Below are 15571 nucleotides of genomic sequence, written 5' to 3'. Positions count from 1 at the left end.
ATTTCTCCTTTATTTCTGACAGAGAATACTGGATTTAGCATTCTAGGCTTAAACTGTTGAAATATTTCAACACTTCAAATATTTCAGTCCACTCTCCTCTTGCTTGCATGATTTCTGGCAAGAAGTCTGATATATTATAATTCATTATCTTTGTTCCTCTATAGATAAGGTTTTTTTCCTAAGATTTTCTGGCTTCTTTCAAGATTTTCTCTTTGTCTTTAGTTTTCTCCAGTTTGAATATAATATGATTAGGTATAGATTTGGGGGCATTTATCCTGCTTTGTGTTCTCTGAGCTTCCTGGGTCTGTGATTTGCTGTCTGTCATTAATTTTGGAAATGTTTCTACCATTATTAATCAAAATGGGTTTTTGTTTTTGTTCTTTCGTCTTGTTTCTTTGTTTGTTTATTTGCTTATTTCTCTTTCTCTTTCTGGTATTCCAATGATGCAGGTGTTATATATTTTGAAATTTTCCCACAGTCTTTGATATCTTGGCCTATCCACCCCCCCGCCCCCATTCTTTTTTTCTTTGCATTTCAGTTTGAGAGGTTTCTACTGACATACTTATACCAATTGCTAAAAATCATACCACATTTGTCTGAGATCCTTTGGGCTGCTATTTAAAAAATATACAAACTGGGTGACTTATAAACAACAGAAATTCATTTCTCACAGTTCTGGAGACCAGGAAGTCCAATATCAAGGTACCAGCAGATTTAGCGTCTGGTGAAAATGCCCTGGATCATAGATGTCAGTCTTTTCACTGTAACCTCACGTGGCAGAAGGGACAAGAGTCTCCCTGGGGCCTCTTTTATAAAGGCACTAATCTCATTCCTGAGGACTCTGTTTTCATGACCTAATCACCTCCTGAAGGACTCGCCTGCTAAAAGGTCATTACCTTTGGAGTTAACATTTTAACATATGAATTTTGGGGGTACACAAATAGACCATAGCAACATTTTAAATTTGTTTCATATATATACTATGATTTTGTTGGATAGGTTGTTTCCTGGAGTTTAATTTACTCTTCATCTTCCTTACAATATTTGCCTTTGTTTTACCTTGTCAAAGACAAATTCATACTTAAGTAAAAGAGACTTTATCTGAAAAGACTATTGCAACAGGGAGAGGAAGATTATTATAATAGAGAGCATGCCCCAACCATGAAATCTATAAGCATCTCAAAGAGCAAGCAGAAGAGGGCTTTTCTTTAATAGGGAAGAGTAAACAAGGATAGAAAGAACCAAGCATGGGGAGTAAGATGAATGGATGGTGTGATCAGACAGCTAGGCAAGAAACATCTTTTCTGTGGTCAGAGTCTTTGAGGAGCTATCAGGGAGGAGCTATTCTACATTCTGATGATGGTTTAGGCTGAGATGGGTCCAAGTTCAAGGTTCTGGAGAAAGGAGAGTAGCTTGACTTTACCAATTGTAAAGTCAATTATGTGGTCAGTTAGCAGGTGTTTTGTCCAGATTAGTCAGTGGGTACAAACAGTTCAACTAATAATTTATGAGAATAAGAATGGGAATTTGGAGTGTCTGTGTCCTTGTTATTAGAGGTAAACCTTGGGACATCTATGAATCTTTTCTAAGTCATATGGGGAAAAGGTAGTTCTTTGCAGTAGCCATATCCAGGGACATTAAGGTTGGGGTGATTTCTTTAACCATCACTTTTTTCTAGAACAGGGCTCAAATAAAGTTCAAAATTTTTTACCTTCAGGGTTCCCCAGCTTTCTTTTCCACTTTCTGCTCTCTTGAGGTTTTTTTCCCCCTGGCATCTCTACTGGAGAACCTTGTCCCCCATTTTCCTGCTCTAGGTCTGTGATCCCAAGAGCATCCTGCACTGCCTCCACTATCGTCTCGGTTGAATCCCCTGTCTCCTATATCCCCCATCTCTTTATTTCTTGATTTACATTCTTCTTTTGCTGGAATACTTCCTGAAGTAATCCCATAAGAATGGGTGGACAGGAATTAAATTTTCTGAGTTCTTACTAAACTGAAACTTTTAAAATTCTTCTTCACACGCATGGCTGCCTTGTCTGAGCATAGCATCTTAGGAAGAAAATTAATTCTCTTAAAAGTCTGAAGACATTAATCCATTGTGTTTGAGCTATGAGAAGTCCAATGCCTCTGTGTGTGTGTGTGTGTTTGCACGTGTGCATATAGAAAGGAAGGATCATTTCATCCTCAAATGCCTATATATTTTTTCTTCCTTAAACAGGATCTCCTCTCAGTCTATTTCCAGCTGTACAAAACTTCATGTGCATTCAATGAATAAATCATGGAAAAATAGCAGCAGATAAATTAACCAAATGATTATAAGAAATTCTTGTTAAAACATAGTTAGGCTTGATACTTTCATAAACAACAACAAAAGGACTGTGGGATGTCTGTAGCGCACCTTTCAATGGGGGTGATCAACTTTTTTATGCACTGAAATCTTAATAAGGATCCATTGCTCAGTTGCTTGTTTCTTCTCAAAGACCTCTTGATGATAAACATCTCTGTTATTTGTAATTATATGTAGATTATTCTTTTCTAGATCCAAAATAGACTTTTCTAAATACGACTGAGATTAGCATATGCATATGATTTTATTACTACATTTTAATACCACGTTGGCAATTTATCCCGCTGATGAAATAGTGTTGATTGTCCTTTTCCTCCATGTCTCCATCATGCAAGCCGACCTGATGCAGGGCCTATGCAAGGCGGCTCTGCAGCTGTGGGTTGGATAAGCTCAGCTTTGGCTCGTCTTCTTTAGAAGCAGATATCTGAGGCACTGGAAACTTCTCTCTCCCGCGTTCTCTCTTACCAGCGTTCCAAGCTCTTCTAGGTTGACACTTGTACCCAGTCCTGCTGAGAGAGAGTTTAGGTGTTTAAGTGCCAGCAATCCCCCCGGGAATTTAAGTTGTAGAAATGTGAACTTGGAATGCGATTAAACTTTATTTTGAATTATTTTGCATCTTTAATACATACACTATATGTTCCATGAGACTTTTGGATTTTACCTCACAATTTAGTCTTCCAGAATTTAAGTAATTTCTTCTGTGTCAGAGTCAAGGAGATTCAGGAACCTCTGTTTCCACAGGGATGTCCTTGCTGAGCCATCTACACAGGTGAAATTTTTATTGGAGAAAATACTCAGCTAGACAGGTTTTGCAAAATGTCTTTCAAGTGCTTTCAGTTTGACAACTTCATTTCAACCACTCCTGAAAGAGAATGTAATGTATGTCTTACTCCGTTCCTCTTCTTCTTTTCACTGTCTTTGACATACTTCCCTTCTTTCCAATCCCACTGCCATTTCTAAGTCCAGGCCCTCCTTAATTAAAGCCTCCATGACCTCAGGAGCCTCCCATGCAGGCTCCTGCTCTCTCGCCACTGCCACCACCCCACAGTCTTGCTTCCAGACCGTCTTTGAGCTGCTGTCAGGTTTATCTTCCCATGATACTGCTCTGCGAATGTCACATCCCTGCCAACACACCTTCACATGCCACCATCATAGGGCCAGATTCTCAGCCAGACCCCTCCCTTACTGTCTTGTGCAAGGCCACGAACTCTGCTGTGTCCAGCCTTCAATCCTCAGGTCATCAGACCGGGCAGCTGTGGCCCCACAGTCGGCAGTGAACCGCACTCTCCCATCTCATCACCCTGTGTCCTCATATTACAGGATATGTGTCCTGCCTCAGAGCAGAGCTAACTGCCATGTCTACACCTACAGGGCAGGGAATGGTGTCTTAAAATTATTCATTTTCCTTACATTGCTCCGTGCTCAGCAACTGTTTGTTGAATGAATAGGCAGTAAGGTGGCTTTTTAAATGAGTATGTTCTTTTCTTCCTTTTGGGACAAGTTGGGGAGTCTGCTGGCGTGATAATTCCATCAATTACCTCAACCTCCTGAGAGCACTGGAGAACAGCAAGTCCACAGGAGCTCAGCCCAAGGAAAAAGAAGAGAGCATGCCAATCAATTTTGCAACACTGAATCCACAGGAGGTTGTGAGGAGGATCCAGGAAGTGGTTGAGTTCTCCCAACCGGCTTTGTCCACGGTATGACAGGCTGAAAGTGCTTTATTGTAAAAACTTATCTTGATTCATGAAAATGCCTCTCAGCCCCACCCTGAAACCCCTCCCACCTCTGTCCATTCTTCTTAGGGTGTCTAGTTAGCCAAGAGCAGAGTCTTTATGTGAGCAATGTGTATCCACTCTTCCACCCCAGCACGTGCTCTCCAAGGTGGCAGTGCTCAGCATTTAGCAAATGCCGGTTCTGGGGTGAGGTTACGGAGCTCTGGGCAACAGAGGCAGAAAGCAGAGGCCCCTGGGGAGAGTGGGCTCGGCACATTCTGTGAGCTCTCAGCACAGCCAAGCACCGGGTCTGCAGAGATGGACTCAAGGTGGCCTTGAAGAGGTTAAACTGGGCTGAGTCGTGGCACAGAGACTTCATTGTGAAGTCCCCCAGGAGCAAGGGCAGTCACCTGAGTAGGTTGACATTCTACAGCCTCCATCTGCGTGGTGCTTTAGGCGGTGTACAGAATGACGCCTGCGTGTCCGGAGTGACGCCTGCGTGTAGGGAGTGACACCTGCGTGTAGGGAACGGTGCCTGCGTGTAGTGTAGGGAGTGACCCCTGCATGTACAGATTGACGCCTGCGTGTAGGGAATGACGCCTGCGTGTACGGAGTGACACCTGTGTGTACGGAGTGACGCCTGTGTGTGGAGAGTGACGCCAGTGTATGGGTAGTGACGATTGCGTGTAGGGAATGACTCCTGCGTGTAGGGAGTGACGCCTGCGTGTAGGGAACGGTGCCTGCGTGTAGTGTAGGGAGTGACCCCTGCATGTACAGATTGACGCCTGCGTGTAGGGAATGACGCCTGCGTGTACGGAGTGACGCCTGCATGTGGAGAGTGATGCCTGTGTATGGGTAGTGACGATTGCGTGTGGGGAGTGACGATTGCATGTAGGGAGTGACGCCTGCGTATGGGCAGTGACGCCTGCGTGTGGGGAATGACACCTGCGTGTAACGAATGATGCCTGCATGTAGGGAGTGACGCCTGAGTGTGAGGAATGACGCCTGCGTGTAGGGCATGATGCGTGTGTGTGGAGTAATACTGTGGACCCTGCTGTTGTCGTAGGAAATTGTGCTTGGAACCAGCCTCCTGTGAGGTGACGTTCCCAGGTGAGTTTCCTCGTGTCAGTGTCGAGAAGGGAAGATGCCATCTGCAGAGGGCAGGCATTGGAGATGAACAAGGCAGCACGTTGGAACCGTCCTGTGGGAAGCTGGCACCCACAGCCCCAACAGTCACAGCAACCCGGACTGAAAGATGAGCTCAACAACTCTCAGTCCCTACCATGAGCATCCCTTCTGACATCATGGAGTCCTGGCGCCACACACTCTAGAGGGCTTCTCAGGACCCTGGGGCCACAAGCCCTAATGAGAGTCCATGAGTCTTTTTCTGTTTGATCATGACCTTGTAAGGTGGGGCTCCTGATTCCACTCTACAGGAGGGAAAACTGAGGCTCAGAGTGAATAAACCTGCCCAGGGTCACATAGGGAATACAGAGCAGAGCCCAGAACACGAGGAGAAGGGAAATGGACTTGTCCCAGCCCTTCTTTTCCATATCCAGGTGGCTTGAAGAATGAAAGTCCTGAAGATCTTTAATTGAGATGTGCTCTTTACTGACCATGACTTCTTACGGGATCAACTCTAGTGTCTTGACTTTTGAAGAAATCAAGGCTAGTGACCCTTTTAGGGTATCAGACTCTTGGAGGTGGGCCAAAATAATGGAAGACCAATGGGAATCACTCACTCTCCACTCCTGAGACTTAAACTTTTTTTTTTTTGTAAATCACATCCCAATTTCCTTGGTGTAGGGAAGCAAGGTGGGCTCCAGAGTCCCGGTGTGAGGGATTAGCGGGAAGGGGCTGCCTGGCCAGCTGAGCGTAGCACGATGCTCCCCTTCACGCCTGTGCCTGCCACTGCCGCTGCGGCACAGTTGACTGTGTTCATTTTTTTTTTTTTTGAGACGGAGTTTCGCTCTTGTTACCCAGGCTGGAGTGCAATGGCGCAATCTCGGCTCACCGCAACCTCCGCCTCCTGGGTTCAGGCAATTCTCCTGCCTCAGCCTCCTGAGTAGCTGGGATTACAGGCACGCACCACCATGCCCAGCTAATTTTTTGTATTTTTAGTAGAGATGGGGTTTCACCATGTTGACCAGGATGGTCTCGATCTCTTGACCTCGTGATCCACCCGCCTCAGCCTCCCAAAGTGCTGGGATTACAGGCGTGAGCCACTGCGTCCGGCCCGGCTGTGTTCATTTTTATGATCGTTCTCTTTAACATTTGAGACCCCCAGGGGTCAGGTACCTGGATGGAGGCATTTTCCAGTAAACTTAGGAAAACTTACACCCACCTTCCTAGTTAAGTCCATCTTTATAGTGAAGAAGCTGAAGTTTAGAAAGGTTCAGGACTTACAGTGGGCAGCCCAGCCCAGGTTCCCAGACTGATTCCTGGCAGTAGAGGTAGGGGATTTCCCACTATACACAGCTACCTCGTGTTACCACGGACTACATGAAAACATGAAGCTATCTGACATTTTAAGCTTAATTTGATTACACATATGCCATCACCCATTGGGCCAATGGGGTGTGCCTAATTAGTCCCCAGTGAGCATTAACCACAAGGGTGTATGGGGTTTGCAGGCACGCCAAATTCTTCCTTTAGAAAAGATCTTTATCTACCCCTGGGTGCAGATTTCCTGGTGCAATAAAAATGAATGATTTTATTTCGACAGATGGAAAAAAAATGTGCTTTCTTTTTATAGCACATTTTTGCACTTTTTCAGTTTAACTACTCTACTGTAGGATTCGCAATGTGTGCCCCAGCCGCTCCAGCGCAGCCACGGGGCAGCTTCTCATGATGCGGGGCCACTTAGGCTCTGGCAGAGGCTCAGGAAAGGACAGCAGCCTCAGTGCACAAGCCTTGCGGTGAAGGACAGGGGTGGGGTCAGGGTGGTCCCTCTAATGAGTACTTAAAGGAACTACAATGTAAGGGTCAGGAGAGCTTGAGCAAGTTACCCTCTACTCTGCTCTGTAAAACAGGGATCCTGGGAGCAGGGGCAAGGCTTCCATTGGGAAGGTTACAGGGGCTCAGGACCAGGATTCCTCTTTATTCTCCTTCCTCCCCACATCCAAATCGGAACAAGTAAGGAGAATTTCCTCTAGAACTCATAAGCACCCGTACTGTGTTCCCATCTCACTTGTCTTAGTCCTTCAATAATGGTGCATTTATTTAGTAATTTAGAATTTACAAGGTACTTTTATACACCAGGTTTCATTTGCATTCAGCAGAAACAGTACTTAAGGAAAGTGTTTTAGAAGTGTTCATTTGACAGTAGTGTTTGCCATCTTTTTTTAAATTTTCTTTCTTTTTAGGCATTTTCTGCATTGGATAAAGAAGATACAGGATTTGTAAAGGCTACAGAATTTGGACAAGTTCTTAAGGATTTCTGTTACAACCTAACGGACAATCAGTATCATTATTTTTTGAGGAAACTAAGAATTCATCTGGCCCCCTATATAAATTGGAAATATTTTCTCCAGAACCTTAGCTCTTTCATTGAGGAGGTAAGAATGTCTGCAGCACATAAGCATCTCTTTGAAAATGAGCTAAAATTAGTTTTTACAAAATGGATAATTGATTAAAACTGTATCAGATAAATTGGTAATCACCTCATGTAATTAGCTCATTCTAAATGAAAACCTGGTATAAATTCCGCACAGAGTATTAGAAGGTGAATATGCATCCTTTACTTTGTTGGAAAGTTTTACTTCATTTTATTTTAATTTTCAGAGAAGTTTGGGAGCTTGTTTTATCTGGTTGTTTTAGAGTTCTGAGGAGTCTTAGATCACAGAAGATGATCTGGGAAGTGAGATTACTAAAGCAAACAGCATGAACATTTTTGAGTTTTGAGGTTAATAATAACAGCAGCAAACACTTTAGCATGTTTCTGTGTACCTGCCACTATTTCTAGTCCTTTGTATGTATATTAACAGGTGTAGTCATTTTGAGGTCACGATGAGATCCAGCTATTAATATCCCACTTGAGAGCGAGGTCTTGGCACGGAGACATTAACTATTATCCGCAGTTACCCAGCTAGTGAGTAGTGGGTGGAGCTGATTTGTAAGCCTTGACTCCAGGTTCCTAAACACTCTCTGTTTTGTGATTTTTTTTTCATCTTTGCCATTTAGATTACTTTCTAAACAAAATACAGTATTTTTGAGCTTTATATTAGTGATAGTATATTGAATGTTGTATCTGCAACTTATTTTTTCTTGCTTATAGTAATGTATTTAAGATTTATCCATGTTCACATGCTGGCTTTAGTTCATGCACTTAAGCTGCTATAAAAAGGTGGTGGCTCATGCCTGTAATCGAAGCACTTTGGGAGGCCGAGGTGGGCAGATTGCCTGAGGTCAGGCATTCAAAACCAGCCTGGCTAACATGGTGAAATCCCATCTTTACTGAAAATACAAAAAAAATTTAGCTGTGTATGGTGGCGGGCACACCTGTAATCCCAGCTACTCAGGAGGCTGAGGCTAGAGAATCACTCAAACCCGGGAGACGGGGGTTGCAGTGAGCTGAGATCATGCCACTGCACTCCAGCCTGGGCAACAGAGCAAGACTCTGTCTCAAGAAAAAACACAATTTATTAACTGAATATATTATTGAGAATAACATGCTGCCATTCAGTTATCATCCTCCTGATAATGAGCATGCAGGGTGTTCTCAGTTTCCTTCATTGCAAGCAAAGCACCCAGTCACCCTTCTGTGCCTGTCTCCCTGTGTGCACACACGGGAGCTACTCTGCATGGAATTGCTGACGGGAGGGCGGCTCCATGTTCAGCTTCCCAGACACCGCCAGCATCCTCCTAAGTGGTCATCCCAGTGTAAAGCCCCACCAGCGGCACAGGAGAGTCCCCCTAGGTGGTCATCCCAGTGTACAGCCCCATGAGTGACACAGGAGAGTCTCCGTAAGTGGTCGTCCCAGTGTACGGCCCCACCAGCGGTACAGGAGAGTCCCCCTAAGTGGTCGTCTCAGTGTATGGCCCCACCAGCAGTACAGGAGCATTCCTGACACTCCACATCCCTGCTGTCCCTGGGTATTGTTCAACATTTTAACTTCTGCCATCTGATCATTAGTAAGGTCAAATACTTTCATGGGTTGGCAGCTATTCAGGTCTTGTCATCTACAAGTGACCTCAAGGGTTTTCAGTCCTTGGGTGGCATGTGGGTTGCAAATACCTTCCGTTGGTCTGTGGCTTGTCTTTGCTCTTATTTTATAGTGACCCTCACTATTTTTATGATTATGTTTTTTGTCATTTTAAAAGAAATACATATTCATGGGAGACACTGGGGAAAATGCAAATATATATATAGGATAGCAGTAATCTAGACCCCGCGATGATGGGGATGATGACAAGAACAACCTTAACCACCATTTAGTGAGCACCTACTAAGCTCGGGGCCCTTCACATTCACTTTCTCATCTCGTTGTCATGCCTAGTGGGGAAGGCAGAATAGACAGGCTCTGGGAAGTCAAGTAGCCACCTGAGCTCAGCAAGGAGTGGCAAGCCGGAGGGTTTGGCTTCAGAGCTGGTGTTCTTTCTATACACCATCCTGCCTTAGAGATCTTTTTTTTTCCTATTTTTAATGCAGTTTTTTACAGAGTGGAGATGACAGTGTATATATATTTGTATATCCTGCCTTTTTTCACTTAACGTTAAATTGTGCCATGTCAGCTAAAGGTTTTCCAAACATCAGTTATAAGATCTATATAACTTTCTACCCACTCCCTTATTTTAAGCATTTAGGATTCTTTTTCCAGCTTTTGCCTCTGTAATTTGCAGTGAACACTTTGTATGTAAATCTATCTCCACATTTTGGGTTTGTTCCTTAGGAAACATCCAAGAAATAAAATAACCAGAGTCAAATGATAGGAATAGTTTTATTGATCTTAAAACGGCCCCTTCTTTTTTTTTAAATAATTCTGTTCTATTGGGTTGGATTATATGACATGACCATTTTCAAAGTCATAAATGACTCAATATTGACAATTTCATATGCGTTTAAGCTAACATTCATAGAAGTTGTTTATGTCCATTATACACAGTTTAGAATGTGCTGATACATTTGAAGAAAATAATTAAAATCACTCCTTGGGACAACTAGTGTTAATACTTCAGCATGTTTATGCCCAGTCCTTTTTTTTTTTAATATGAATATCCTTTAGACCGTGTGTGCTGCTGAGTTTGGGGGTTGTGTTCCGGACTCTTGCAAGTGTGTTTTAACAAATATTTTTTATTTGTATCAACGTAACATATGCTCATATAGAAATAAAATTGAATTGTTGCAAAAGATTTAAAAACAGAGATCACTTGACTCACCCATTTAACCTCCTTGTCATGCTCCCCAAAAGCAATCCCTTTCAATTTGATTTTTTGCTGTTTCTTCGGCTGCATATGTTCCTGTCTCTCAGTAATATTCTTACCCTGCCATTTCCTGAATGATCAGTCTTAGGCATTACTCACTGATATGCTGATGTGATCGATGAGGGGTCCAGCTCTCCTCTTCTGGCTCTACTGGCCTCTCCTCCAGGGTCCCCCTGGCCTGTTCTCTCCTGTGGTAGCATTGGCATTCTCTGGGGTCTTCATTTTCCTCTCAAGCGTGGATTTCACCTAGCATGGGCCATTCCATCATATGGTTCATTCACTCTCTCATGGCACGTGTTTCCTATGGCCCATGTGTACCAGGCACTTAGCTAGGTTTAGCAGCAAACCAAACAGATGCAGTCCCTGCCTCCAGAAGCCCTCATTCTAGCAAGGGGGGCAGGGCAGTAGTGAGTGACTCAGTCACATGTCAGGTTCCAGCAGCAGCTGGGAGAAAAATGGAGCAGAGCAGAAAGGAGGGCCTGTCGAGGGGTGACATCTGAGCAGTGACATCGGGTGAGGGACTGGCCAGCACCGCTAGTGCGATGGCACCTGCAGGAGGGGGCAGATGAAAGAGAGGTCTAAGGAGATGGGGCCAGGGAGCAAAGGGGCCCAGGCGGCCATAGGCTTGGGGTTCTTGAAAAGACTTTGGCTTTGACTCTGAGTGACATGGGGACTGTCTTAGGCTGCTCGGGGGCTATAGCAAAATATCCCTAAAGGACCTGCAAGTGGAGAAGAAGGCTTGAAGCTCTGCGTCTGCTGCCCTGCCTCAGTGTAGCCTGAGTGTCCTCATGCATGAGTCACAAGGAGCCTCAGCTGACCCTGGAATTGCCGGATCAAGGAGAGAACATTCCTAAAGCTTTATGTATCGTCAGCTTGCCTCCCCCAGCATTGGTTAGTTCTGCCCAGTTCTCTTCACAAAGAGTCGACTTCACCTCCAGAAGCCCCTGCTCAACATCCTGGTGAGAAAATCACGGCAAGGGTGAAGAGGAGAAAGGTGCTTGGAGATGGGGATCAACCATGGTGGAGTGGGAACCACGGATGCAGAGGTGTCACCCTCCCTGCTGCACGCACCCCTGCACCAGCCACCTCCTCCCCTGTCTTGGCAGTGTGCAGTCTGTTTTCTGGGAATTCAGTGGGATCAACCCCCTAAATTGGCCTAGGAGGATGCATCTGGCCAAGAAGCTAACACCTGAGCTTAGACAAATCAGAAAAGTGTGTATTTACCAGGAGGACAAGTAAATCCTTGAGCAAATGATTTCTGGGCTGGAAGGGCAGCATGAAACTGCAAGGAACATGACATGGCAGGAGGAGAGGGAGTGACCACAGAGCAAGGGGTTCTGGTCATAGTGAATAACAGAGTAGGTGTGAGTTTTCTTTTGTCCCGTTTATTTGCCAGTGGAGCAGGAGGTGGTGGCAGAGAAAGACCACCTGGGTCCTGCAGTCTTGGCTGCAGAGTTTAGGTCCCTTTGTCTGAATAAAGAAGAATCACTGACATCTCCTGAGTGAGGGAGCAGGCCAGCCTCCTCCAGGGTGGCTGCAGGGGAAGGCAGCCGGGGAAGAACCTGAGACTGTGTTCATCTTGAAGAATTCTCAAGTTTAATTTCGGTTTGTTGTGTTTTTTTAATAGAAGGGAAACGAAGTAACAAATAATAGGAATAGTTAATGCATCATCCTTAAGCTCATTAAATATGATACCACCCATCCTTTTCCTCTGGGGAATGCACAGGAGGTAAGTAATTAAAAGGAGATTACCAAAATGTAATTAAGACAGTCAGCAACTCTCCCTGCAAAGCAGTTCACCGCGAGTAATCCCTAGCCTAACCAATCCATTCTGAGAGAGAGAACAACTGGAATTGTAGTTAAGACACTGCCTAAGACCTTGAGCAGACTGAAAGCACACAGAGTAAAGATGACAATTTTATACCTACTCATAATCCATTTCTTACATTGAGTATGCCACCAAATCTGTCTTCCAAAACTCCTGTTATTCTTATGCCTCCTCTGCCTGTCACACCAGCATGTGAAAAAGATCTGAGCTCTTCTCACAGCAGGGGCCATGGGCTTCCCGCCCCTGCTGTGTGGCTTGGCCAGGAGTCCTCCCTCCTCCTTGCTCCTAATACTGCTTAGTTAAGCACCACTCAAGCCAGATAGCACTTCTCAAAGTGCGGGTCCCAGGCTGCTGTTGTGCACACCAGCCCACCCCAGGGCCCCATGGTGGGGGAGCTCAGGAGTCTTCCTGTGCAGCAGGCCAGGGGATCATCCTCCTGGCACTGTCCTGGGCTTGAGAACCAGCCCAGGAGGCTCAGAGGCCTGAAAGCTTCTAGGAAGAGAAGGCGACTTGTGTCTTTTCAGACGGGAGCAAGGAGTTGGTCCCACGCACCTGGAAGCCATCACGTCCCCATTCAAGATGAGAGGCGCTGACTTAGAAGGCATACAAGAGGAACAAGGCATTGAAGCAAAAATGCTACCCAGTGGCTTGGTGGAAAAGCAAAACAGAAAAAAAAAAAAAAAAAAAAAAGAGAAGACCTGGACGGCTGCACAAGTACCTTCTCCTGAGATTCCCACAAACTGGGAAAACATCATCTGGATTTCTCGCCGCAGCAAACACCTCTTCTTCACTTCTAGAAAAACATTTTACATTCAAAATGCCATGTGCAAAGTGTAGAGTATCACCTTGTTTTTAGAAAATCGTTCCTGTTTAACATTTCTCTTAAAGTGCAATTTCAGTTTCTTCAGTGAGTATAAAAATAACTCTCAGAGCAGAAATAGAATTTTTAAAAGACATAGTAGAAACCCATATAAAAATCTACTTTATTACCATGAAAACAATGGAATTTTTTAACAAAACACATCCTTATTCAATACAGAGTAATTATTTTGTCACATTCTAGCAAGCAGAGAGCCAATGAGATCTTTCCCCACTTTGTGTGGAAATATATGATCTCGAAAGTCATTCAGTTATATGTTAAATAACTTGAAGATGGTTTTTGTTCTGAGAGAGAAGTGGAAGAATGTAGTTTTCAACTGAAGGGACTGCAATGTACATCGAAATGTTTGTGATCTTTTATGCACACCGTATTTATATTTGCTGCCAACACTGTTACTTCAATTTATCTTCCTTTTTATTGTAAATATAATGGTGTCCATGTATTTTTAATGACTGCAATAAGGAATGAAGAAGTTTCCTTTTCAGGAAAGGGCCTTTAGATAATTGTAAATAAATTAAGTAAATTATTAAGATATTAGCATTACTGTTATTTACCCTTGCTCTCAATGGTAAAAAAAAGCTAGGTCTTCTTGATGTAATTTCAGTGATTTTAACTATTTCCCTTGAATTTCACTCACTCTCTCCACTTGCCAATGCAAAAATTCGCTACTTGCCATCCTGTAGGTGGGTGATACTATGGCAAGTCGTGAGGGGTAACTCAGGCTGACTTGGACTCTCGGCAGAGGCTTGGTGACAGGCTAGGGTGCGAGGGTTGCTGGGCCCACTGTGCCATGCTAAGGCAGAAGGAGTATTATCTCCCAGGCCACCCAGCAGGGCCTACAGGCATCGTCATGTGGTGGTCCAGTGGGAACCAGGCAGACCCAGGGCATCCAGCTCTTCTCCTCAGCCTTTGAGCTTGGTGAACTGGCTGCCCTCTTTGGGGAGGGTCCTGCCAGGGTCCTTGGTGTGGCTAAGTGTCTGCTTCCTCTAGAGTATTTATGTCTACACGGGTCCTCACACTGCCCCAGTACCTGCACTAATACAGATCACCTCCTTAAATCCAGCTGTAGTGATAAAAGCAGCAGAATGAAAGTCACATCATCATGGAAGGTTGGCAGTGAGGTGGCACAAGCTGCTAAGATTCACCCTCACTTAGTGTGCTACAGAGTTATTCTTTTACTGTTCAAACTTTCTCGCAAGTCCCGGTTGGCTGTGGTGACACTGCAGCTCCTCCGAGCATGCGTCCTGATCCCTGCCTGGTTCTGAAGCCTCTCTTTAGGAAGGAGTATGAGTCCCCCTCCAACCCCGGTTCCCAGTGGTGTGGACAGGGTAGGAACCTGGCACCTGCCAGGCAGGCTCTGCCGGAAGTAGCACAGGTTTGGCCCCCAAAGGGAGAGAGTCACAATTTCTGATGCCTCTTGCAGGAATGTGAGGGGGCCAGCCTCACCAGGCTTTCCTCACCTGGGCCCTGTGGAGGGTGGTCACATGGGACCCCTCCCCCACCGGAGAGGCCCCCTTTCAAACACAGCTGTGTCGGGCAGAAGATAAGGCTATCGTGAACCTGTCATGAAGTTGGAAGAAGCATATCAGACAGCACTTCTGGTCGTTGTTTTAATTTGTGTGGTTGAATTTTCTCAAACCCAGGATTCCCAAGCAGGGATGAGGTCTCATTCTCCCTTGTACCCCAGTCCTACGCAGCACACCCCATGCCAAGACCTTAGCCACACCCCACGGAAATGCGTGGGAGAGCCCTGCTCACCTCCTCCAGCGCCCAGGAGCCTTGCTCACCTCCTCCAGTGCTCACCTTGTGTTAATCGGTCGCTCCGGCATCCTCAGAGCACTCCCGCTGCATTCCCCTGAATCCGGATCAGGATTCTTCCCTGATTCCTAGCCTCCACGGAAAGCCCTCTGTATGTTCAAAATAAATGGACAATGGGACAACCAGCCCAGGAAGGCTTCCCATTTATTTGTTCCCTCCAGAGCCATGACAACCATTTTTGGATTAATTAAGCATCAGAGTTGAGTCGTGCCAGTGATTCTACGAGGTCATGATCCTATCAGGAAGCCAGTCCTCAATCCAAGAATGTATTGTCCCAAGTAAGTCTTACAGAGAAAATCCAAAATACAGCTGTTACCACCATCTCAACTATCATCACACACCTAGGAAAGTAACTTGTAGTGTGGCTGCTGAGGTCCTGGCTCAGGATGCTGAACTGGACTGGGTGAATTTGCACATTCAACACTCAGCAAGTGAGGATGAGAATGTGTGTGTGGGAAGTAGAAAAGTTCCTTTTTAAAGTTTCCTTTCTTGTTAAAGTATAAGTGTGCTAATAACTTTGTTAAGCCCTATCCTATGTAGCTGTTAGACACGCCATGCTTACA

The 15571-nt window shown here is 45.0% G+C and overlaps 1 protein-coding gene across 1 annotated transcript in view; it reads left to right on the top strand.

Annotated features, from left to right (window-relative positions):
• The window catches only part of EFCAB6 (EF-hand calcium binding domain 6), a 264360-nt gene that overhangs the window by 207063 nt on the left and 41726 nt on the right, over positions 1–15571 (top strand). Inside the window, exons 23-24 of the mRNA XM_064368188.1 lie at positions 3849–4044; positions 7425–7616. Of these exons, the coding sequence (XP_064224258.1) occupies positions 3849–4044; positions 7425–7616 (388 nt within the window). The remainder of the gene's footprint in view (positions 1–3848; positions 4045–7424; positions 7617–15571) is intronic.

The sequence above is a fragment of the Aotus nancymaae genome, unplaced genomic scaffold (genome assembly GCF_030222135.1).
Source record: "Aotus nancymaae isolate 86718 unplaced genomic scaffold, 86718_ANA_hifiasm-v0.15.2.pri h1tg000076l, whole genome shotgun sequence".
Taxonomy (NCBI): Eukaryota; Metazoa; Chordata; class Mammalia; order Primates; family Aotidae; genus Aotus; species Aotus nancymaae.
This window is presented reverse-complemented; position numbering and strand designations above follow the sequence as displayed.